This window comes from Charadrius vociferus, unplaced genomic scaffold, assembly GCF_000708025.1.
Source record: "Charadrius vociferus isolate BGI_N301 unplaced genomic scaffold, ASM70802v2 scaffold55, whole genome shotgun sequence".
Taxonomy (NCBI): domain Eukaryota; kingdom Metazoa; phylum Chordata; class Aves; order Charadriiformes; family Charadriidae; genus Charadrius; species Charadrius vociferus.
The window spans coordinates 436,009-462,673 of record NW_009648444.1 but is presented as its reverse complement, the minus strand read 5'-3'; the positions used below and the strand labels follow the sequence as shown (position 1 = coordinate 462,673).

General features: G+C 42.5%; 1 protein-coding gene across 1 annotated transcript in view; it reads left to right on the top strand.

The window, feature by feature from the left end:
- The window catches only part of ENPEP (glutamyl aminopeptidase (aminopeptidase A)), a 36,437-nt gene extending 26,229 nt beyond the window's left edge, over positions 1 to 10,208 (top strand). The window contains 10 exon segments of the mRNA XM_009885479.1: positions 2,084 to 2,166; positions 3,831 to 3,958; positions 4,073 to 4,128; positions 4,972 to 5,122; positions 5,933 to 6,006; positions 6,107 to 6,208; positions 6,318 to 6,488; positions 8,410 to 8,550; positions 9,321 to 9,399; positions 9,646 to 10,208. Of these exon segments, the coding sequence (XP_009883781.1) occupies positions 2,084 to 2,166; positions 3,831 to 3,958; positions 4,073 to 4,128; positions 4,972 to 5,122; positions 5,933 to 6,006; positions 6,107 to 6,208; positions 6,318 to 6,488; positions 8,410 to 8,550; positions 9,321 to 9,399; positions 9,646 to 9,795 (1,135 nt within the window). The 3' untranslated portion in view covers positions 9,796 to 10,208.
- The last annotated feature ends 16,457 nt before the right edge of the window (positions 10,209 to 26,665 follow it).

Below are 26,665 nucleotides of genomic sequence, written 5' to 3'. Positions count from 1 at the left end.
GGGGAAGGGGGTGTTGATTTAAGCAGTGAATACTCCAGGCCTTGTGTATGCTTTATTCTCTGAACCCTGCAGGGATAGCCTCTTGAGCTGCCTGCTTGTTTCTGTCTTGTTTGGCTTGAAAGAGTCCCCTCCTGCACAGCAGCACTCAAAAGAAATGGAAGTTCAATAACTTGTGCTCTTCAAATATGTAGCTACAGCATAGCATGTAAGGAGCACATCCTCAATATGCACAGTTAACAGGATACAGCTATTGTATCTTATGCTCAGAAAAAGTAATCTCAGGAACATATAAAGAAAACTAAATAAAATTCCCCTCATTAAACACATTTACAAAACCTGTGTGGTTTTTTGGTTGTTTGTTGGGTTTTTTTTAAATCATTTATGGGCTTTCTCTTGGAGAAATACAATGCTGGGGCTTCTGGCCAAACAATAACCTCTCTAAATTCCACTGCAGTAAACTCTGTAAAAGAACTAGTGAAAACTGGAAGTGTACAAATATATTAAGATATTTTTGTTTAGAAGATACAAACCAATAGCTGATCTTTCTTCCTGGAGGCAGCAGGAGATACCATAGCCTTCATTTTGGTATTTCCTGTAAGTTAAGGACCATTCACTTAATTCAGGGTTGTAAATATAATGCAGGTTTTCCTGTAGTGCTGGTCACCCAGGGATTTAAGATGGAAGAAAAATCTCCCTGGAACAGACTGCAACATGCTAACACGGAACAGCAGTTGACTGCTCAGAAGGGCTTAATAATTTTAGCAGCCCTATGCAGGTGGCTTTGCATGTATGCTCACTGCATGCTTTGCCGTCCTACTTCCCTGGCTGCCTGGTCATGGCCTTGGTCAGGCTGTGCTGTGGCTCCCTTCCAGCCAAAATGTCTCAGCTTCATCCTGTGCGCTCCTCAGACTGAGGAGCCTGTACCTACCCACTGAAGGTATTCAAGGAATTGAAGACCAAGAGGTAAGGTTACATGTTGCTCCTGGCTCCCAGCGCTTTATAATGGAGGAATTAGGGTTGTCTTGGAGAAAGAAAAGAGGCTGGAAAAGGCAAGAGGTCCTATTGACTGTATGGCAGCGGTTGCTTAAGGTCTTTCAGTTTTCCCATATGTAAAAAATGTTTCATGATAAGTTTCATGTATTTCAAGTCAGCGTTGCAAAGATTAACCAGTGTCTGCACAAAGCCCCAGACACATCAACATTAACACTGACACCAACCATCCACATATAATCATCTTTTACTAAATTAATTGCTTTGTACCCTGCTAGACTATTATCAGACATGACATGAAGATACTTCTTGGTGGGGCTGCATGTTCCAGAGCTGTGGTAATAAGCTACACAGTATAGCACAATGAAAATTCATTCACGTGATCTCTCTCTGATTATGGGTAATTATTGCCCTCTCCAACATACGGAGTCACCAAGAGTTGAAGATTGCATTTTGAAGGACATGGCCCTAGCAGTTCCATTGATTTTCCAAAAACAAACAAACAAAAAAAGAACCAGATAAATTGTGCAGCTTTCAGACCTAACTTCAGGCACATAATTAACACAGTACCATATTAACTTGACTAATACATCAACATCGGACACTGGACAAAATCTTGCTCCACTACCTTGGTCAGTCCACCAGATGCATTTTGAGAACTATTGATCATTGATGACAATCTACTCCTATTCCCCATCTCTACAGCATGAACATACTCAGACACTTCATGCCTTTTATTTTGCTTTTCAGGGAATATAACTGTCCCAACCATACCACACCAATTTTGTTCACATTTTCTTGCCATTTTGACATTTGTTGACATTTTGTTGCCTGAATAGACTATCATAGCAAAGGAACATCTTTACAACATAAACAACAGCTATTAGTAAAATGCTATGTTTTGTTACAAGGGATATTTGGTAAATATATATATGTATAGATACATAAATATATATGTATAGGTACATAAGCACAGTTGGCTTCAGAAAACAAGATGTAAACATTAAACCAAACAAAAAGATATATTGGAGTTTTATTTTTAGCATTTGGTTTCAAATGTCATTTGATTGTCTTTCCCTTTAAATAATTTCAGTTAAAAATGGAATATACCAGTGAAATGGAGACTTGGGAATTCAACAGATGATTATACTTTCTACAACACATCAGAACCTGAAGGTAAACTTCCCCTTCTCTTTCAAGAGTAATGAATGGATAAAGCTTTTCAATGTTCTTAACAAAAAATAAAATACAGAATTCATTTTCATGCTTTTCAGATCCACAAACCAGCACACAGCTTGGTTGTGCTGAAGTTAGTGGTCATTTTTGCAATAAGGTGATTATTTCCCCTACATATACATTATGTCAACTTAGACCAAATTCAATAAGGTACTTAAACATGTGTTTAAATCCAGACCTATTCAAGGAAGTATCTAAGCGTAATCTTAATTATGATGTACTAAAATCAATGGGACTTAGATATGGCCTTTTGTTGAGTCTAAGAAAAGACGTGAAGTGTGAGGATGATGAATGCCTCTGTGGCATGGCAAACTGGCAATCTGAGTTCAGTTTAAAAAGAAAGAGCTACAAATGATTAACAACATCTTGTAATGCTGATTTCAGGAATGAGGAAATACCTACGTGGGTATTTTTGATGATTGTTCTATTATGCAGTCAAATCCGAATTTCTCATTCTACAACTCTAGTGACCAAAAGGGGGGAGGGGGCAGGGCAGGAAGAGAAAAAACATTACAGACTGTTTAAATTTCATCACATGCTGGAATTTCAGAATTTCACAATCAGCTCTTCTCTTCTTGTACTTGTTAGATCTTTAAAATGTAATTTGTCTTTTGTTCTGCGCTTTTTTTTTTAACCTGGTTGCTTTTAGTATCCATGCAAAAACAAACAAAAAAGTCTTATGTCATGATACAAGTTCAAGATTAACACAAAGAAATTTTCCTCCTCTAACTTCCACATGACATCATGGTGGGCTGCGAGGGGCTATTAACTTAACAAAGCATACGAAGACATGATTAGGTGCTTACTTCTACATCCATAAAAATCTTATCTAGTAAGGCAACAGCAACAAGGAAAAAAAGCCTTTTGAAATACCTTGTATGTGTCATCCAAACAGAAAAGTGCTTTTAACTCCAGCCAGCCTCGAACCACAGCTTGAAAACCACTGCTTTCAATGGGCAATAGAAAAACTTTCATAACTAGAAGCACCAACTGGACCAAGTCAAGCTTCTGAGAAAAGGACATTTTTCAAGGATTCATTTTAAATGGGAAACTCCTTAAACATGAGTGCTTGAGTAAAGTCTCATCCTATTTTGTAATTCCTTTATCCACAGCTACAAAAATTCAATCAGAGAAGAGTACAGGGAAGAAAACCCTTAAAATGTTAGTTGAAATAAACTGAAAAATGAAATGAACGGAGGATAAAATATGAGAACTTCAAAACTAATAGTAATCATGACGGTGAAAAATCTTTTAAAAGAGATGTTTGCAAGAACTGTTTCTTTGCAATTTTTTGCGTTTAACCATGGCATTAATTTTCATCATCCTCACCCTAATCATAATGATCACCATTTTAAATTTAACAAACTAGCTGGTCCAAGTAATTACCACAATTCACTATTCCAAGACAAGTGCTGGCATTCATTAAAGTCTATAATAACGCATCTTTACTGACAGCCATTTAAAAAATAAATAAAGAAAATGAAGGTTTGGATCTTATTTTGGTATTCATTAAAACCAAATATTACTTTTGGAGTCAAGGAATCTCCAGTGAGTTCTGTGTCATGTAAGATGCACAAACCAATCACTGTTTGTTTGTTTTGCAGGAATTCTAATACCGTCATCTCCTAACACTTTTGTGAACATTAATCCAGACCACATTGGATTCTATCGGGTGAATTATGACACTGAAAGCTGGTCCACGTTAATCGTTCTTCTGGTCAGCAATCACACAGTGAGTGTCATAACATTAACCTGTATGGTGGGTCTCTTACAGAGGTCTGTAGAGCCTGTTTTTCCTGCAAATAGTCTCTAAATTCTTGATCAATCTTTTCCTCTTTTCACACAGAATCTTTCAGCTGCTGACCGTGCAGGGATTTTGGATGATGCCTTTTCTTTAGCAAGGTAAATTAATTCCCTGCAGAGATTTAAACACAAGTTTTTCACTTTCCGTTGCCTGTTAATTAGAATTAACTCAACTCAGGTGGTTGAAATAAAAATTCTAAATTTGTTATAAGTCTTAATTGCTTATTGGCTTCTGTTGTCCTCCAAAAGGGGCAAATTCAAGTATGCATTGGAGTACTTTGCTAGTACTAGTACCTAATCCTTGCAGTACCAATGCAGTCAAGAGAAATGCTACCCTTCAGTTCAGTGGCAGAAAAAAGAGGGCTTTAATTGCACAAGTCTTACAAAGGGGTGTTTTTGCCATGTAGGTAACAATAATAGAAGCACTCCAGAAGAAGTTAGGTGTTCAGAAAATCAAAGGCATGCCTACAATGCACAGCATGGCATTAGGAAGTTATCACCTTGGCTGTCTTGTTTAGAAACTTAATTGGAAACTTCTAGCTCTTGTACTCAGCCATGCTGACACAGATAAACTTTAGGTGACCTCCTGTGACAGACCGTATGTCTCAGTCTCCTCGGCCTTTCAGGATGCCTCCAGGACTAGCAATTCCTTTTTGCGTGACAGGAATTGAGGGCTACCCACTTCTGGGTACACTGGGCTGCTGCACAGTGTGAGCAGCCTCCTCGTGGCAGTGAGAGCTCCTGTGGTTAGGTGTCAATCGACAGTGTTCCTCAGTGGTCTCTTTGGAAAACACCTCCCAGGTTACATTCCACAGACTATTTTCCCCCTCCCAAAATTTATTATTTCAGACCTTCTAAAGTAAACAGTGTTCTAATATCTTTAGAGAAGCAAGTTTTTCAAACTAATTAAAATAACAGAAGTTATGTTTTCTCCTTCCATAGAGCTGGACTCGTGAATTACTCTGTTCCCCTGGAGCTCACAAAATACCTAACAAAAGAAACAGACTATTTACCTTGGCATAGAGTTATCTCATCTGTAACTTACCTCGCAAACATGCTTGAAGATGATACACAACTCTATCCCCAGTTTCAGGTGATGAAGCAAAAAAACATTCCTGCATGGGAGCACTGGATCTGACAGTTCAGGATCTGTAACAGTAATAATATTGAAGTTCAAGTGATTTTTAGTGTTGCTGAGCTACCAGTATTTACTTTTCATTACTGTACTCTTTAAAAAACAGTGCTTAAAACTGCCTAGTACTGATCTCTGAATTACCTGGATTCTCAATTCAGCACTACGCACGTGGAGGAAAGAATTTATGCCTAATTATTCTTATAATCCATCACCATAAGTCACAGTGCAGACATTTGGTAGTCAAGGCTGTCCTGCATCCAATAAAGAAGTATGTATAGGGCAGCAAAATCTCTAGTCAAGGCTGTCCTGCATCCAATAAAGTATGTATAGGGCAGCAAAATCTCCGACACCTGTCCTTAGTACAAAGGATGGCTATATCTCAATGTGGCAGTGAGCAGGCTTGTTAGTTGACCTAACATGCTGAACATGATTTAATGGTCACTAAAATAAGTATTTCCTGAACTCAGCATTATCTTTGGAAAAGCGTTGTGGCAGTGTGTCCTTGCTGTACCCCAACCTTCATTTGGGAGCACAGACAAGGCTGGAGAGAAGCAGGTTGCCTTTGTCCTACCTGCGCATCAGTATTGCAAGCATTCAGACTTGGCGTGCTGCGGTGATCTGGAAAGACTGTGTGTGTGCACGTTTGTGTGGCTTTTTATTTAAGAGATGCTAGTTCTGGAAAAAATTAAGGAGAATAAACTATGAACAAAAATATATTATTATTTAAAGAAATCTACACAAGTAACCAACCCCCTTTTTCTACCTCAGGAATATTTTCGTGACCGGGTAAAACCCATTGTGGATCAACTGCAGTGGAATGATTCTGGAAGCCATTTAAAAAGGTTGACTTTTTTTTTTCCTTCTCATATTATTCATGGATTCAAATAACACTAAGCAGTAGGAAAGTATCTCTCTCTCCCCCTCTCTCTCTCTCTTTCAAAGGCTTCTTCGTGGGTCTGTTCTAGACTTTGCCTGCAGTATGGGTGACATAGAATCTTTGAACAACGCTTCTCAACTATTTGAGCAATGGCTACAAGGACAAACGTGAGTGTTCACGGCTTTTGTGGCTGGTGAAGAACACAGCATGTGACTTAGTCACAGATCTCAAGCAGGAAAGGGGAAAGAATATTAAAGTATTGTTTCTTTATTTTAGTATTCCTGCAAATCTCAGACTCCTGGTATATCGCTATGGGATGCAGAACTCAGGCAACGAGTCATCATGGAATTACATGTTCGAGAAATACCAAGAAACTTCACTAGCACAAGAAAAAGAAAAGCTGCTGTATGGCCTGGCATCAGTGAAGAACATCACCCTTTTGGACAGGTGATTTAAACACACAAATTATTTTTTTTCAGTACAGAAGCAGCTGGTCACAGTTTGTTCATTCCCCTCTCCTCTATCCTGTGTTGTCATTTTTGTCAGACTACAGCATGAGGAATGCAACACATTTTCAAGACCCCTTATCTAACACCCCGTCTTTGAGATTGTACTATAGTAGAAAAAAAGCCTTGTTCCTTTAGTGGAAAAAAACTAAACACGTGGCAGTTTCTGCACAGTGCCTTCACCCTGTATAATTTTAACTGCCTAACAGTTAAGCTTCAGGAGAAAATTAGTCACCTATGTTTCCTCTATAATCAGTGAAGGGAGGCAGGACCTCCAGAGCACTGTTTATCCCAGACCAGGAACGGGACTTAAAATCAATGAGAAAAGTTGCTTTTGGGTGTTGACAGTCACCCTCCATTGGCTACAGAGGGAGTTTGCTTAGACTAGAGGTGTACCTTCTAAGTAGCCAAAATTAGGCAAACAGCTCTGAACAATTGTTACTAACAGTCCTAAGAAGGCATCCATGTGAAGTTGCAATGCCCCCTGAAGTGCTCTGCAGAGGTATTGAGCTAGAACCAGAAATTATGGACTCATGCCACCATTGCAGTGACGAGGAGTCTGGATACTGCCCCAAGCTGGTCCAGCTGTCAGACTGGGTGAGCATCTCCCCAGGCTGTCACTCTGCACAGACATACCGGCTCCTTCAAGCTCGTCTAATAACCTTGCATGTAGTTGTATCATGTGGCAGAGATGCGGGCAAACATCTTCACCAGGGCTGCTCACCGCTTTGTTAGAGCCCTATCTAAATATCATAAGACGGAGCAGTCTCTGCCTGGATGATTTCCAAGTTTAAACAAGATGAAACATGGAAGTATAGGAGGTTCAGGAAGAATAAGTATAAGAGTTAGAGTATTTAAAATAGTGGTAGGAGACAGCTGTATTCCTAAATTCTTGTGACCACAACAGCCATAATCTAAAGCCATTCAATAACTAATCACTGGCATGATTAAGGCATGAATTAATTAGCTAGATCAGCCTATATTTGCAGAAAATAAAAAAATCCCCCCTAAAGCAGGGAGAACTTGTCTCTTAATATACTATTAAAATAACAAGGAAGGGAGAAAGAGCAAACAGATTGAGAAAATTGTCCCTTACATATAAGAAAAAAGAAGACAATCCTTAATCCCAGCACACAACAGCTTAAGGGTGTTCTTCTGCAGTTGCTGCTGTAAAGCCACGACCACACTACTCATGTCCCTGCAAACATGCGTGCTGAGGGATCCCTCCACTCTGTCATTCAAAAGTATTTGTGCTGTAACTGGAAGTATAACTGCAGCACTTGCAGGCATGCTATGCCTAAATGAATTTTAATTTTATATCGGTGAGAGTTTCAGAACAAACAGCACATGTTTCAGTGTAAGCAAGCCACCTGCGTGTGTACTCATGGTCCCTATAAGATCTTTACAGCCTGAACTACTACTTTTTTTGGCACTTGGCTACCCAACAGACTGGACTACTGACTATTCCGATCTTGTTTTCACTACTTCATTGAAATATAGAAATACTAAAAGGTTTTGGCTATTTTCAAATAACTTAGAGACATAAACCCTACTTACTTTCAAAAGAGGTGCCTAACTGCTTAGATTTCTTTCAATACAATTATCTCTTGACACAATTATCAACAGATACTTATGGTTTAGATCAGTGTACTTCACCTGTAAAATGCTGTAGACAAAAATAATATTTTTGCTTGGAAATGGGCTGTAGACTCTGGTGGCAAATACTTGAGAAATACAGACATTGGCTTTGCATTATTTCTCATTGTCATCACTTAACTCTACACTGAAAGTGTTAACTTATTATTTGCCTTCCATGGTCTTTCATGATAGGTGCTCATTGATTCTTATGGCATTTCCCTCAGGTACCTGAAATATATTTACAACACCAGCCTCATCAAAACCCAAGATGTGTTCACAGTCCTGAGATACATCTCATATAACACCTATGGGAAAACAATGGCCTGGGACTGGATACGACTTAACTGGCAGTACTTAGTGGACAGGTATGCTAATGACCTCATTAGAAACTTTAGGTCTACATCCATTTGTATATCTTTTTATATGCTATGCTTTTCTATATTTTCACTATACAGCTATAATCACCGGCCTTTGCATAATGAAAGCTGAAAGCATATTCAACACAATTAGATCCGATCCATCTGCTGTGAGAAAGTACTTTGCTGCTAATTTGAAATCCATTCTTTCCCTTAATGATCACTACCAATAAATGATTAGTCAGTCATGTCTCCCCTCTTTCCATTGTTTTCATAACAAGAAGACAGTGTATAGAATTTTTTTTTTTATTCCTTCTAATGGTAACAGCAAGCAGCAGACCTACAGATGAGCCATGGAAGTAATAGCAAACCTTTTAGCTTTGCTCCTCCCTATTTGAGTGGCTTTTCTCTCCTTCCTTCTCCTTTCTAAGTGCTTGGTTAAGGCACGGAAGCAAAGCACACTTGCAAGCCTAGAGCTGTGAACTGGACAGTATTTCCATTGCTGAGCAGCAATACACCTGATTTCCAGCATGAGACAAGACGTCATTAACTTAAAAAAAAAAATATCCCCCAGAAGAGACCACTCCATTAGTAAACATATTTGAGATCAGCAGAGATATTGTATAGGAGTACTATTTTCCCAGTATTTCCAAAACCGCTGAAATCTGAGTGTCTGTTTTATTGTAGCACAGTTAGAAGTTTAAGCTTCAGATAATTACTTGTGCCTTTTCTTTTTTAACAGTTTTGCGTCAAGCATCTTTTATTAAATTGTTTTCTAGATTCACTATCAATGACAGAAACCTTGGTCGAATAGTAACTATTACCCAAACCTTCAACACTGAGCTCCAGCTTTGGCAGGTATGGTGACAGCACTTCTCTCCGTTTTAAGTAAATATATTTAACAATCTACTGGCCAGGAAACTTGACTTTTTAATCCTCTAAATGTGTAAAGCAGTATGAGTTACTGTAAAACTATCCCAGTGCTACTAGCCTGAGCTTAAGGGCAGCCAAAACTGCCCTTGACCAAGTCACTGTAAAAAGCCACTTGTCCAATAGCAGCATTATTTGCTTTATGTCAATTATTTTTTCTCTCTTCTTTTCCAGATGCAAAATTTCTTTGAGAAATATCCTAACGCTGGGGCAGGAGAATTGCCCAGGAGTCAGTCAATTGAGCAGGTGAAGACCAACATTGAATGGCTGAAAGTAAATAAGGAGGTTATACGACAGTGGCTAGATCCACGGCCAGGCCCTTAAAGTCTTACTTTGTTAAAAATACCAGACACTCATTTTGGGTACTCAGATCCTCTGAGATATTTAGCAACGTGGATTTCTCATGTAGGTACCTTAGAGGACCAAAGCCTAATATTTTTCTACAAACACTCAGGAGACCACTGCCAGAGCAATATTTGTGTAGTTGCTGCTCCCTGATCCTGCCAGCACTTGTGTGCAGGAATAGCTTTATTTTTTGAGAGATTAATCTGCCTGAACAAACAGGACAAATGTTTAAAGTTACTCAAGACAGAAATGATGGCAGAACTGGGGTCCTCGCTGATCAAGCTGGTCTCACTCCTTCCACATACCACTCTGAAAAGCTACTTCTTGGTTAGCACAGAAGTATATCTAGTACACTCAGGGATTCCTTTCCAAGTGCACCTCATAGGAGCTTTCTTCTGAAGGAAAGGGAATTATGTGGTAATTTTAACATTGTCTGAAAATTGTCCCCTATATTTATAGCCGTAAAAATCCTACATTTGGGATTTAGCTTTGCATTCTGATACTACAGAAAGGCCAGTTAAGCTTCTCTCTCCATTGATTTTTGACATTTAAGTACCAGTACACAAGGGATCAATATTATCAGCTTCTTTTTCAATGTTATTTGTTGGGATTCTGTAGCTTGGGGTAGAGGTTGTCTTGGTTATTTTTGTCCTACTTCTAAATCTTCTCAAAAGAAGACCTTGTAGCAGCTGTCACTGCAAACAAGACGTACAGTACTTGCTGTCTGTTTTCTTAGGGAAAAATAAAATTAAAAAATCTACCTGGAAATCTCTGTCTCTTTCTAATAAAGTTGTAAAACTGCCTGGCTTATAGAAAAGCAGCTGTTACATAGCCCAGCTATGCCATCCATATAGCTTCAGTGACTTTTGTGGGGGAAAAAGCTATTCCCTACTCTGAGAAAATAAAAAAAAAAAAAAAAGGCAAATTGAGGCAGAGGGGGCAGATGAGTCCCACTGCTGCAATTCAGTCTACTGTAGAAGTACAGGCAGCAAAGAAACGACTCTCAGTCCCAAGTCCCTGTGCCACTATGATGCTGGAGAAGGCAGTGGGACCGCTCTGCCTGCCCCTCCCATGCTGTGAGCTGGGGTGCCTTGGAGCTCCCAGGTTTCCATGTGCTGTGTCCTGACACCTTACAGGCAGCAGACATGAGCATCAGCACCATTCTTCTTGCCTTCTCCCTCATCTCCTGAGAGGAAAGGCACAACAGAAGGGAACCAGCTAGAGCCAGTCTCTGTCTGGACTCCCTGGGAGCAGGACCCCAGAGCACCTCACAGTAGGTAGCCCTGGGAGATATTAGGCACAGATGTCAGGAAACTCTGCAGCGGGATGGGAGGACAGAAGCATGGAAAAGCACTTCTCTTCCCTTCGTCCTGCAATGCTATTCAAAGGGAAAGCTAGAGATGTTGAGGAGATGGTTCTAATGTTCAGAAATCCTGGACTACAAGCTCTGCCTGCCTCTGGGACTTGGTAGGGCACAGAGGGCTCCAGAGAAGCTCATATAGTCCCAGGTGGAAACACTTTACCCCACTCCCCCAGGAGATTCAGGACTGGTACTGTTTTGAGCCTCTCCCTAGATACCCAAATAGCTACAACAAGCCCAGACAAATCTGGTGACCAAGTCAGTTGCCCTGTCAAAGGAACATGTCAGTCATTTGCCTCCTGCAAACAAAACATGGCAGGATTTTGACTAACAGTAGTTACAACTTGCTACAGATACCAGCTGCTTTTTAAGGTAAAGAGGTGGCAAAGGGCCAGGCAATTTCTTCCAGTTCTTCTTCTTGCTCAGGTTCACACACAGAGGACAGGGAAAGTGAAGCAGCCGCCCACACCCAAACTACCAGCAGCTCAGCACATGGGGAGCAGTCTGTCCTTCAGCAGCTGCCTGCTCAGTAGGACACATGCCAATTCGCCTTCACAGTTTTACAGTTTTGATGAGTGAATTGAAGAAGTAGAAGCCAAAAAACAACTCTCTTAGTTTCAAGGTCACAAACTGGTTTGGTAGCACCACACTGTAATACTATCAATGTGTTGTATCACTGTGACTATACAGTAGTATGAGCAGCTCCGAAAAAATTTCTGTGCGCTGCCAGTGCTGTATGTTTTAGTTGAAAGTTTTTAACTCCAGCTGGCCATTATGTGCAACAATGCAAAACTGATATGAAGATGTTCAAGCACATAGCTCAGCTCTTTTCCCTTTCAGAGAAGATTTAATGAAATTTGGCAGAAAGAACTGATTCTCTAACTATCCATAGGCTTCTGCCACACTGTGCTGTAGAATGAAAAGCATGAGTACTGTGGGAAGGACTCAAGATTAAGTAGTTACTTTAAGAGATTTCTATCCTTTGTTACACATAGCCCCTACTACCAGTGAGTGGGATTAGGCTGGCCAATGTTGTTGGCTACAGTAGTCAGCTTTCATCAAGGAAAATGTAAGAAGTAATGAAGCTTTTCTATGGTGCTGGAAAGCTACATCAAAAGCAGCCTTCATTCAAAACACACAGACATATCACTGTTCAAGACAGGGCACATATTGGTAGCATCGTGTATCGCTGTAGTAGAAAAAAATGAAAAAGGGTCAATCAGAGAGAGACAACAGAAAAATACCACTAAGGCAAAGAGAGAGCAAGAAGCCAAAGAGAAGCCTGAACAACTACTAGGTTCATGACCCTGAGTGAATGGAAGAGAGAAAGGGATTTAAGTAGTGAACCAAGCAATTGCTTCCTGTCATTTAATTCTCGCTCTGTTCAGGAAGATGGGACCGTGTGCAGCTTTTGTGCCTGAGCAACACTGGATCAGAGAGATATTTGACTAGTACTTGGATACTTTTGATGCTACAGAAAGGTTATCTGGATTTCTACACTGATCTTAATTGGGTAGGTGAATATGGAAGTGAATCCAAAAACCCTAGAAGAAGGCTGCTTTTACAGTAGGGTAAAGGTTCTGTCAATTTTAAATAATGTTCTATAGATTATGCAGTGCTCTTGCTACCTTTAAATGGTTCATGGACAATGTACTGTATGGCATGTGCCTCTTTCAGACTGTCTGTCCTAGACGGATAACAAATCTGGTACATGCTAAATCTTTCGGTCAGGAACTAGAGCATTTACAAATGGTCTGTGATAAGCTTAAGAATGCCAATTTGAAACTGAATCCAAAGAAATGTGAACTGTTTTAAAAAGAGATAATTTTCCCTCGGTCATTCGATCAGCAAGGAAGGAATTTCCACTGATAAAGCCAAGTGAGGGAGTGCAGAACCGGCTGGCCCCTTAGTTCCACACAGCTTTTTGAGGCTCTGCTGTTCCTATTGTACCACAGCAAAAGCTATTGCGCACAGTAAGGTAGAGAAACGCTTTGAGTAATCGAAGTACGATGTGGTGGAGCTAAAGAGGGGCCACTTGTGACTGTTGCAGTGTTGCCTTACACTAGCTCTGCAAATCCTTCTCATATCAGCCACAGCTGTGCGTCCTATAGTGCCTGAGCCCATGGGCCCCAGGAGGCTGCAAACCTGATAGCCGCATGAAAATGCTTTATCTTGATGATTCAGGTGAAGAAACAACTGAAAACATTGTATTACTGGACAGAACAAAAAATGAATAGCACCACTGCAAATACCAAGGCGTCTACAAGTCCCCAGTTGAGTCAGTTTCTAAAACAGCAGTTAAGATCGCTACAAAGCATGCAGACGTAAAAAAATACAATATATGTATGATATGTCTCACTGTTGAAATACAACATGATTAGGAAGTATCCCTCTAGTCTTCCCACAGTGACCCGTGCCATTTCTTGGCTATGATCATTTTGGGTGATGGTGTTTTCCAGCCGCTTTTGGGACTCGAGGTGAAAGGGAAAAAGCTAGCTTGTGATGGGCACAGAAGAGACCAGCTAAACTGGGTCGGAAGGACAGGACCTCATCCCGTTGCTGTCAGCAGCAATGCCATACTGCCAGATTAAAACTTCCTATTGTGTTACATGTATCCATTATGAAAGTTAGTCAAACAAGGTTGTGTTTGCTGTCCCAAGTGTTTAGGCAGAAGCCAGTTCACCTAGAGGTATTATTTCAACTTCACATCTACACCTATGGCAGCTGAATGTATGCCTGTATGTGGAAAACTGGTACAGAAGATATAGCTATATATAAGGAAATGTTTTCCAGCTCACAGGTACTAAGGTGGCTCATATGGCTGTGCAGATATTTGAACTTTTCCAAAATGTGCTTTGGAAAAACACAAAAATTTAGTTATAAAAGCATCTGAAATGTATTTGGCTCAGACAAGTTTGAGGTTTTCTGGCTTCCCAGAGTATATTCTAAAAAGTTGTGAGAGAAGAGCAAATCCTGAAAAACATGATCATGAGACACTGTTCTTAAGTAGCTAGTTGTTTCAGTAATCCCTCACCCGGAGAAAACTTTTCCATATCAACTCTCTCTTATTCACAAATTGATGTCCAGAGACTGCTATCAAGCCGATATTTGCTTGCTGGTGGTTTAATGATGCTGAAGCATGGGTATGGATGGTCTCAAGAACCAGGCAGCTGGGTAAAGGAAGAGATCCAGACACGAGAGAGGACTGGAGTCTAACTCTTCAAAAGGAAGGCGGGGGATACAGGGTCATTATTCTTAGTAAGAATCAAAAGTTAATTTGAAATAGGTGTTGCAGTTATATATGTGGTATCCACCATAGAACCTTTGCCCTAGCTTAAACCATCGATGTTGATTTTCCTTTGGACACAAATGAAATGGCCAGGTGTCCTCTAAATATCCTTTCCAACACTTTTGAATTTTTTTAATTGTTTGCAGTGAGCAAGAGACTGATCACTGATATGGTTTCTTCCAAGGAGTGCAAGGCCAAGTGCAGATCATGAGGTTCTGCCATTCCAGAGCTCCCGGTCTGTATTGCCTGCTGTCAAATGCGTTCATGCACCACACGTTGGCAAAAAAGCCTCTCCAGCCAGGAACTGCATACCACAGAGCTACAGAGCTCATACCTGTAGCAGGTCTGCTACTAGGGAGTATTTTTTATGTTTTTTGCAAAGAGAGAGCCTGAAACCAAACAATTGCAGAATGCACTCCAGAGGGTAGTCAATGTAGCTACTAGCCAGAGTAAAAGTTGCACAATGTTATGGAAAAAAAGGCGTTAAGCCGTAGGTCAAGTTCTTATGAACCAGAAGACTTGCCGTGGCAGTCTAAGTAGCAGATTTTCCAGGTGTCTGGGGGGCAGCCAAAAAGTGATTTGATTCATTTATTTTAGCAAATAGTCACTTTCAGCGAACTGAAATTACAGCCCGCCCAGGTTCATTAAGCAACTTCAGCTGGAGAAAACACTGTGGACCTGAAGTTACAAAATCACTGATGAAGAGTCATCGCCCCCCTTTTTCTTGGCCTGGAGCACTTGCAAAGAAAGCAAGCAGATCAACACTCAGTTCTGCCTTTCCACAGAAATGCACGTGAACTCTTCTATATGACTATACCAGGCCTGGTCTTCCAAATTCTCCTGTGGTACTTAAATAATAGCCGGGATTAAAACCAAATTAGAAACTTCCTAGTTTGGTGCTTCACATAAGCACCTAAGAACACAGGACTGCCAGACCCTTATGTTTTATTATTACTTTAAGTAAAGATGGATGTCTTCAACAGGAGCTGCTAATAAGCTCAGATCTGCATTAATATGACCTAAGTAATTAGAAATTTAGAGGAGCACCATTCCAGTGGTTTAAGCAATAGCCTGTAAGGGCAGACTTGTGGTTTAAAATTCTCTCCAGCAGAAACAATAATTCACCAAGTCTTCCACCTCCTGCACAAGGTCTCCAACCACTGCACATAAGGGGCATTCCTCTCCTCCAATGCTCTTGTAAATGCAGCCCTTCTTTATCACCTCAAGGGCTCCAAACCAAAAGGCTCAGTCCTGTGAAAGGGAACATTTCTGTGTCAGGCAAGACAAGATTTCAGCTTTTCATTTCCTCAGCAGAAAACAAAGCTTCATTCAAGCTGCACAGACTCGCTCCCCTCCTCCCTAGTTCAGGAGAAAAACAAACAAACAAAAATGTGCTCCCCCAGTGAATGCCCCAAAATAACACTACTGTTGGCTTCACATACGGGCTGCTGAGCTCCCCAGCCAGACTGCAACAGAGGAAAGACAAGCTCCAGGCATGAAAGTGAACCAGCACAAACTACGAGGTGAACTGGAGCAAACTACACCCTCAGGTATCACTCTAGCCACAAAACAGAAGCACAAAATTGCACAATTTGAGAAAGGCTGATGCAAGCAGGGACTGGTTTTAATGAACATTGAGTCAGTCACCACGTATTACAAAAACGGAACAGCCAGCAGAGCCAACAATGCATAATTAGCATTTGAAACAACACAACCGAGAGGAAGGTCAGCCACAGCTAAGATCAGAGTGCAGGAGGGGGAAATCAGGTAAGACACAAAACAGCATGTCTTAGCTGCCACTAGAGTGGCACAGTCAGAAAAGTCAGGGTGAGGATGAAGGATGTCGTTCACACAAGCATGATGCTACGCTAACATGCCGATACAGCACCCTCTGCTCTGCTCTGCACCGGGGCCAGACCGCTCTCCACGTCCCCTACTCATGTCTGCAGGTGCACTGCTAGAAGACAACAGAGCAGGGCAAGAAATGTTTTGCCATCATTGCATTTTGAAAGAACGGAGAACACCTCATTTGGCCAAAACAAACTGGTCATTCTGATCTAATGGATGGGTGGGTTTACTCAGGAAAAAGACATTTTTGGTGTACCTTCTGGGCTGTCCAAATGAACACGGAAACAGACAGGCAGTTAAGTTGCCAAAGTAGGTTGATGCACATGTCCTAGTAACACAAACAGCCTGTGCTTTGTTGATTTAAACACACCTACTTTAGATGTGAACTGTTCTGCACAAAATATTTGAGAGTACGTTGCAAATTATTGAAGGGATTTTTATTATTTTAGCTAGGACTCCTTACATAGGAGATGAATGCAACCTGTCAAAGGCAAGTCAGATGGGGAAAATTAAGGACAGAAAGCAGCAAGCATCAGAAAACATATTAGTGAAGTATCATTAAGTTTTTACTGTGGGAAATGTATTACTCCAAAAACATATGTTAAAGTAAGACATAAACTTCCTACTATAATTAGGAGCTATTGCTCAAATACTTCTTAAAATGCAACTCAAACATTTTGATCTATTTTCTATGTGCACTACTAAGAAATGAATATTGGTGGTCTGGGAAATGTGGTTTGTCCATGTATTGCCTAATCTCACAGGGTTGTAAAAGCTAGAATGATTTTATGGCTAAACGAATGGTTTAGCAGAGGAAATAAATAGGGTAACCATGCAGATGCATCATGGTGACGAACTTCTTTTCCTCTCGTAAAAGAAAGAAAAAAAAATATCCTTTATGGAAGACGAAGGACGTGCAGTGAAGTTTTCCCCTATTTTTATTTCTCCACAGTGTATTAAGAGCAGCCTCTAGTGACAGTTGATAGCCATTACATTTAATTACACGCACTTTAACACAGCGTGCACGCTTACGGAAACACTTCTTTATCTAATTGTAATATATCTTTAAAAGAAAAACAAAGTTGCCTTAGAGATCTTGTGAACAGCACCAGTCATTAAGCACACAGACTTATGTCGCAGAAGACTACTTAACCTAGAATAAATGTCAATCATTAAGGCTAAAATTTGTAAGCATGGAAAAAAAAAAAAAAAAAAAAAAAAAAAAAAAAAAAGCCCAACCCATAAAATAAGCTTTATGTCACATTTGAAGATTACATTTAACCATTTGAGTCATCAGAAATTGCTGAAAATGCAAGTTATGTTTCAAAAAGCAGTGGGCACTGCTACAAAGGACCGAGAAGCCATACTCTCAGAACTCAAGACAGACATGACAAGGTCGCATACATGCCTGCACACAGCAGGCACACTGGACTCTGGCATGATGACTATTTTACCTCAAGTAGTTGTCTGCAACTTAAAAAAAAAAAAAAAAAAAGCTTCCTAGCGAAAACAGGCATGTGTAATTTGCGGAAATTATAAATGCCCATAAACTCCCTTACGCTACCCTGAGCCAGGTACTTGTTAGCTTTCTTCACCGATAGCAACTGAGGTATTAGAAAGACACTACTTCTTGCAAACTTGACATTCTTCATGAACACACACACACACACACTTGTGCTTCCAGGGGTTGTGGAAACAAGCATGTGCCCGTGATTACACTGGGGCAACTCGCTGCGCTCAGCAAAATGCTGAGGGGCCATGGCAGGAACTCTCGCTGCCGGAGGTGTGGCGGGGAACGGCAGGGCTGGTGCTGTGGAGCCGCTTCTCCCCGGAGGCACTCTCCCCCTCAGGCCTGCCAGTAGCCGGCAACAAAGCCCTCAACATTTCCAAAACGGGCTTGTGTTTGTTTTTTTTAATCCATTGCTTTTGGGAGTCGTATGTTCTTTTATTCCTCGCTGAAAAGAAGTTAGGAAATATTTGTTTAAGAAATCTTAGCACCTGCCTTTAAGTCATTACTTCATTTACAGAAGAACGAGTCATCCACCGCTGCCTGTGGCGGCTGCTCTCCTGCAGACATGGCTCTGCTCAGACCTCTGGAGAACTGCTCCAGCCAGTCAAGCTTTGCTTACAGAGAATGGACCCAGCCTCACGGTCATGACTGTGTCTGTAGCCTCAGCGATTCAGTGACGCTTTCACAGCGTTAAAAAGGGAGGCTAGGGAGCAAGAGCGAGGCCGGGAAATGGTGTCCCAGGCAGGGCAGCAGCCAGGCGTCAGGCACCTGTCCCCTCAGCGCCGGCAGGATGGCGGCTGGCGCAGGCGGTGCAGCCCCTCTCCCTCGGGCAGCCGGGAAGGCGAGCCGGGAGGAGAAGCCACCTGAGGGACGTGCCTCCCTTGCACAGCTGAGTTTCCATGGGCTATGGCCAACAAAGCCTTGTGCCCAGTGCTGGGGCAGAGTTCGTCCTGACAAAAACAAGGGTTTGGAGCACAAGGCCCATGTATTCAGGCATGTCTCCTGCCTCCCCTCACACCTGCCTCCTCCGGTGGGGTGGGCTCGCTCTTACACAGTCTGAGGGGGCTGAGGCCTCTTCCAGATATTCATCTCCTGCCAATCAAGCACTGTTTTTCTCTTTTAAAGTAAAAAGCCTCTCCCTGAGAGCACGGGTGGGGGCTCGGCCCTGCTGCTGGACTCTGGGCGACAGCTGAGTTGGGCCCTGTTGCAGCATGGCGGCCTCCTGCAGCTGCGCCCCTGCAAGCACCCAGGGCAGCTCTGGCTTCGCCTCACACTGGCTGTCGGGCAGTGAGGTCCCTTCACAACCCCCAAAGACATCGCTGCCTCAGCTCCCCTTTGGGGCTTTCCCCAGCAGGGTCATCCACGGCCCACTCTGCCTCCTCACCAAGGTGGAGAGGGGATGGCAGCAGTGCTTGGGGATGAGCTCAGCCCAAGGGAGGGGATGGCCCCTCTCGGCACAAGATGTCCCGAGGCCGCCATCATGAGGGAGACCTCACTCGCAGGGCCAGGAGCCTGCCAAGTGTTTGTGCCTTCTCCATGTAGCAAGGCCACAGGACAGAGAAAGAAAGGCCTTGCCGCCATACTGCATGGTCTGTGTCCCCCTGTCCCCCCTGCGTGAGGCTGGGCAGCACCCAAACCTTCGGCAGGTCGCATCCCCAGCACTGCTGGTGCGCCAGGGAGGGCCGGGGCGGGTGGCCGGGGCCGTCTCGTTACATTTCCCGGCATGGGGTCGGCCCGGTTGGCGGTACCCCTCTGCCGAGAGCCCCCCAAAACCGGCTCCCGGCAGAGGGGACGGGCAGCAGGTCTGCTGCCAGCCACTCCTCCAGTACGGGCTCAAAGCCCTCCGCCAGCAGCAGCCCCTGCCCTGCCCAGCAGCCGGTGGGGAGCAGAGAGCGGGATGGCTCATAATGAGACACCAGTTACTGGTTTTCCTCTTCTCCACCGGCACGGTTTTCCTCAGGGAGCTGCCACCCACGTGTGCTGGGAGGGGAGGCCAGCCGGGCTGGGCCTCCTCTGGGCAATGGCCTCCCTGGGCCGCCTGGCATGGATGCCTGGGGAGGGCAGTGGTGTCTGCAGCACTTGCGGTGACCTCATAGCCAGCTTCAGGGTAATGCCGCTAATGAGCAGCTCACGCGAATTAGCAGAGAAGAGTCCCAGCACCCTGGTCCTTGCCTCTCCAGGAGTTACTCCTGAGTGTTCCCAGAGTAGGTCTATTAACCAAAAAGAGAAAGGGCAACCATTTCATTATGAAATAAGTGCTTTACTTCTGCTTCACTTCTGATACTACCATGCCAACATGGTAGAAGGTGCTGAAAAGAATGCTAATGCTGTTCCTTTTTAATGTCTTTTTGCTCAGGAGCCTTTTGAAGGCACCACAAAATATACCATATGAATTTTTCTTTACTTTAAAAGCTGCTGGATGTAGGGGAGCATCCTGAAGCATTAGGCTCACGTTTGGAGCAAGGTCTACATTTAATTGGATTTTTTTTTTTTTCAAACATCTTCAAGATGGAAGAAACAAAGGAGACAGTGATAAGAGTATTGTTTGTATGAAACCTATTCAGAGCAAAGGCTTTAGCATTCTGCAAGCTAGCATGCTTCTCCAAAGGTCTGCTAGTTAATTGGTGCGTTGTTTAAGTGAAGGTTTTAATGGTGTAGGAGGCATAAGCCTTTGTAAATAATATTATCTTAAATGCAGAAGGCCTTATCGTACACTCCTGGCTCAGGCAAGTCTCGTCTTGAGATCATCTGGAGTTTTGTCTGAGTAAAGAGTGCAGAATCAAATCCATAACAAGCCAACCACTTAATCGAGTGGTATGGAAAAACACATTCAAGCAGTTTTCAGTCACATCTGCTAGACATCAGTACTGCTGCGATCTCACTAGGGGGAGCAATTTATTTTGAAATATTAGTCAATATTAGCTCAGCGCTTAGCCGGGCCGCCAGTGGGTCAAAATTAAGAAGATTTTTCTGAAGCAAATACACATTTTAAGATAAAAAGACAAACAAGAACAGAGAAATGAAAAGACAGCACTAGTTAAAAATTCTAACTTCTGAAACAATGAGTTGTAAACAGAAAAAGTCATCTATGTGACATATGGAGATGATTTTTTATGTTGTTTTTCCTGCTAAAACTGCTGAAACATCTACAGTAGAGGTTTTGTCCCTGTTTCCAGTAGAGATTCCTGTTTTCAGGGATTACAGATCATTTTGGTTGGCCCTTGTTGGGAAGTTTCTCTTTTATTTTAAAACATGGATAGAACTATTCTCTTTTTTATCATAGGCTGTAAAAGGAAATAAATTCCCAGATGTATCAAGATTCTTAGAAGTATTGCTAGCACTCAGGTTCTGTCAACATTTCCATCTTAAACCATTATTTAATGTTGAGTCATAAACACCTTTCCGTAAACATTTATTTAGTGCCTGACAAGGTCTCCCCTCTAAAGGGGTAGGGGGTGGTGTTGCTCAAAAAAAATCAGGGTTTCAAAATATTTTTAATGATATCTTTAAAGGCTGTGTTCTAAATCTGTCATGGTTCAATACTGTCCTTATTCAAAGTCTATATTGGGGTAAGTTTGTTCTGGACTTGTACAGTGCCTGGCACAGTAAGGTTCTCAGAGACCCAAGGCACTGCAGTGAAAGCAAATAATACAGATTTAATACTGACTGTGTTTATGCAGTCTGACCCTGAGTACCGCTTAGCTCCTGGGTCCTGCTGTCTGCCTCAGCTACCTCTTGACTCTGTGTTGGGATGAAATGTGGGAATGCAACTGCTCTGCTTTGCGCCCTGCCTGGTCTGGAGATGGGAAAGGGGGTCTGTGAGCTAGGAGGGAACCAGAGCGACGTCCACGAGGTGCGGTAATATGGAGCACCCCTGTCCCACAGGCGAGACACAGCCACCAGGAATTAATCCCTCCTCACAAAGCTGAAATGCTCAGCTTTGTGCATCTATGCGAGCGCAGAAGCTAGCTCTTTGTTTCATGTGCTTAGCAAAGAGTCGCTGGATGCAAGATGATTGAGTCTGTTTGCTCTAGTGGGTTTTGGATACAGCCTCTAAAAGCCCTAAACCTGCCATCTGGTCTGCTAAAGAGGAGCTTTCTCTCTGTGGAGCATCAACTGTGTGATATAATTTCCAGAGCAGGAGCTGAAAAGGTCTACATGTTAGTGAGCAAGATAACATCACCATTCCCAACAATATGTATCAGACCAAAGTTGTCGTTGTTAGTGGGAATTAACAGCATCACAGTTACGTTTGGTGATGATGTTGGCTCTATGCTGTATTAAAAAAAAAAATCAGTTTTTACTTTCCAGTTCCGACATACTCAGAGGACAGATATCCTCGCTGCGTTTCAGGAGGCTGGATGGAGGTATGCACTCTGCACTACCCCAGGCTTTGGCTGCGTGCTGGTACAGAGAGCACGATGTTTTGCTTAAAGAAGCCGTGCTTGCGATACAGCAAGATCCGCCTGGATCTAAGTGCCATTTATCACAGGGTACGGAACTGAAACAGAGCCCGAGGAAGGGAAGAGGAAAAGAAACGCCATGCAGTCTTCATCTCCATCACAGCCTGGAAGAACAACCTCTCTTATACTGCTGCTGACATTTTAGTGTCAAGAAAATCAAATCTCAGTTTTCACAGGAAGATTTTAAAGAACAGCAAGCGCAAGCGAGTGCAGATTTAAGGCTACCTTCAAATTTGATTGAATAGTGGGAGAAAATACCTTCTTGTAGTTTTAATCTCTACTAAACCACCAGATTTTTTATTTTTGGTTCGACTGAGATTTTCTGGTAATACTTTATACCAAAAAAAATCAGGTCCTGTTTTATTGTACTTGCCTTACTCTACAGGTGAATGGAGATTTAGTAGATGTGGCATCACGCAAGGAGGAAGCGAAATCTGACAGACCGACAGAATGTGACTAATAACCAGTTCATACAGAAAGTCTTTTTGTTAACACCAATGTAACTCCTTTGCTGAGTGAGCAGGGAAAAATCTGTTTGGTTCTTTCAGCAAAGTACTGGAGCGCAAGCCTAACTTTAACTATGTGAATAGTGTCACTGACTAGTTCATATACTTATGCTCAGTATTTAAAATATTTGGATCTTCATTTAATTGCTGAGGGATCTCCCATTGCTTTGAGAAAATTTCCAGAAAGAAAATTGTGAATACTAAAAAAGATTTAAAAAATTTAAATGAACATGGGTACAAATTGCCTTCATGCGCCTCCTCTCCAGCTTATGATCATTTCTGGTGACACTTGCCACTGTGTGTATATATATATATATATTTCTGTTCTCTTACAATTATTGCAGCACCTGTCTCTATCGCATTAGAACAAATAGTACTGATGTAACCAAATGGTAGGTAGTACATCAGAGACCATGTTGTACCTAAGAATTGCTTTAGCAGCTTAGCCCAACTGAGGCAGCAGCAATAACCTGGATTCCAAATTCCCTGATTTCTATTAATGAAAATCCTGAGTGGCCAAAAAACCAATCCAAACAAGTTATATGTGTAAAGTGCACATAATCCTTTAATATTTAATAAATCCATAATATTTAGTTGTCCATCTCATAAGAAACTTCTTTATGGACCAAGGCTCCTCTGGACTAGCAGCAATGTTAAGAGGACCAAGTTAGCCCTTAATGCAATGAATTTATGATTTTATTTGTTTCCCATTGAAATGTGTTGCTCGTTTAATGGAGACTGAGATTCTTAGCGTGACAAACATTTTAGGAAAACTTCAAAGGGCTCTATATTTCTGTTATTTTAAAATGCTTGGTATTACATGTAAAACCAAAAATGTTATGTTTAAAAAAAAAACCATACAGCTGTTGTATTTTTTAAAATCTTAAACACAAATTCCTTCCTCCCCCACGGCTGGAGGAAGGGGGGTTAAACTTTTGCATTCACCAAACTACGCCTAATTTACACGACCAGAGTGCTATACAAAACCCACAAAGGCATCCAGTAACCAATTCTTTGGAGGAAAGTGCGTTCCGTCTATTGTTGCTACAAGAAAAAGTTGTGCCTTGCAAAAACCCCTTTGCCCTTTGCCATGTGAATTAGCAGTGCACTGCTGTTAATCTAAGTGGATTAAAAAAGGGTAAAGACTCCGGGTCCATGAAAGCCTGTTCTATAGCTAGATTTTGTACAAGCGTAGCTGTGTCGGTTGCGTGGGAGACCTGGGGGGGAAGCACGAGGGGGGTCTTTTAACTGCCTCTACAGCTTCTGGTATCAATTCACTTACAGTGGCAGGAAGGTGCTTGCAATTCATTTCTTTTCCTGGCAAGGAATAACAATATCGGTATGAGGTCTTTATGTTGGTATAATGGCAGTCACGACGCAGGGGAGAGGGGAAACATTTGTGCTGGTGCTCTTATGCCCAAGTGGTCGAAGCGACACAGCTTCTGTGTGCAGACCCGGCCGAAATACTGTGTTTCCCAAGAAAGACAAGGGCGCCGTTCTGCAGTTAGAAAGCACTGGGCTTAAGAATTTTGCTTATGAGCATATCTAGGAGCTTGGCATGCTGACTAGATAAATGTTTAAAAATAAGTCTAGCGCCCAAGCTGACAAGCTTGTGCCTTTTTGAATATATTCATCTGAAGAAGAAAAATGGATTTATCTGAAACTCTATTTCATTTGACTAAGGTTCTCACCAGGGATGTAACGCTTACTTGCCATTTTCCTTACTCACCTGAATATTTTTGGTATCTGGAGACAAAGAAGATAAAAAGGGTTGTACTCTATTAATCACCCTTCTCTTTGTTCTCAAGCTACCTCTCTTCCTTCTATCCCTCCTCCAAACATACATCCCTTGCCAAATCTTTAGAAAAAAAATAATCACTGCTATATTCTTTCAGGGACTCTAGCACTTACTGGTACAACATGTAATACTTGTGTCTGATTTGTTTTGTTGGTATCTGAATGGAAGCCAGTAAAAAAAACAAAAAATCACATAAAAATGGAATTTTATAAATAACAGATGTGAGCCTTTTCTGTGAAAAATGTTTGGTTTTTAAAATGTTCAAAGTTTTTAAGTAAAAAAAAAAATCTAATTCTGTTTGCTTATTTTGTTTTCCCTTTTTTTCTTTTGTTCCTATCTCTATTTTCCTGAGGGTAGAAGGCAAATAAAATTTTCCTGGGGAAGAAAAAAAGGAAAAGTATTGTCTTCATTTTTAACATGGTGAAATGAGCACAGAGACACTAAAGTCAAGAAGTTTCCACAAAACTGGGATACCTCAGAGGTGACATTCTTATTCTTTGGGTACTCACTGTTAAATGGTACAAATCCTACTGGCATTATTTACCTGTAACAGGTCTAGCAATTATTTCCATTGGACTAAATGGGGTTTGAAGAAAGGATTTTGCAGAAGAAATGTATTGTTCAGTGTTCCCTTAGAGCCAACGCTTCTGATAGCCTCCTGCTTTCCCACATCAAGATCTGGGTGGCACTGATTACAAGCCTCCCCAGTCTCCAGCTCCCCACATCTCCCTTCTCTAGCTATCGTAACAAGTCACGATCTCCATGCATAGGTGTAAAACTCCTCATGTATAGATATAGGCTACAATGCTGACTCGCAGCAGAGCCACTGTGTGCCCTCAGGTCTCCATCCCAGGGCCTCCTGCAGCTCCATGCAAGGTGCAGGGAATTTTGCACAGCAAAGTCCTGACCCGACGTGGGCTGGGGACATCGCCCGGACACGTATGTGTGCTGTGGAAGTCTAAAGTGCTGACAGTCCTGATCATGTAGGCACCGTCCCGGGAGCTGAAGGCTGCACACCAGTACTGCTCTTTGGCCCCCTCTCCCCACACATGAAGCTTCAGGCTTCTCAGCTGTGTAGCAAACCACCGTTTTCCTCTCCTGGGATAAGAAGACAAAGACAGAGGCAACCCACTTTGCCAGATGGAGGGAAGAGAAAATGGGATGGGCCGGAACTGGGTTCCTGTGTGCAAAATCCTGGGGACAGAGGCATGTCACTCCCAGTCTGGCTGATGGTGACAGCCCCGCTTCCTTGCCAGCCACAGCTGCTGCCACGTCAGCCCTGAGCCGTTCTTGGCTGGTAGCAGCAGCCACCTGGCTTTGCACGGCCATGGCAGAGGTGATGCAGGCAGCAGGGTCCAACCACTCGGGCTGAGCTGCTTTCCCTGGCATGCTCTTCACCATGCTGATGAAGATCTCCTCTAACCACAACTGCTGTTGTCACCTCTCTTATCCATGCCGATTGCCCTCTCCTAGTGCTTACAAACTCTAGAGGGGACACAACCCATTGCAGCTCCTCCTAATGCCTTTGTCTGTGCTGTCTCTCATGGTCTTCAGCCAGGCATGCCCTTCTGTCTCAAGCAATGTTTAGCTCTCCATCATCTCGATGGAGAAAGCGCTCAGCCCTCCCTAAATTTCAGTCTGGCCTGGGTGACTTAATTCTTTTGGCAAGTTCTGCTTTACAAAAAGTGGCTATTCCAGCCACCACTCAGCCACAAACCCCCCTCTCAAGATCTTCCAAGCTGACCGAGGACAAGCCTGCCCAGCCCAGTGGAGCTTGGGCTGGATAGCTGAGGTTCAAAAGTGCAGCCTGCGGGTCTGTTTGACAGATGACTGGGTGGTTCCAAAAAGTGAAGCAAGCAGCAGCTCCCACCTCGCCATCATCGCGGGGAACCGGCTGGGATGTACTGCAGCGTTTTGGCTTTGTAACACATGGATGCGTGCTTCCTACTGCGGCCATAGTCTGATGAGAGCTACAGCACATGTAATCCGCAGAGAATTTAGCAGCCCAGCTCTAACAAGTATCTCCAGAGTATGTCCAAACTAGAATTTCACAAATTTGGCTGATACTATGTAGG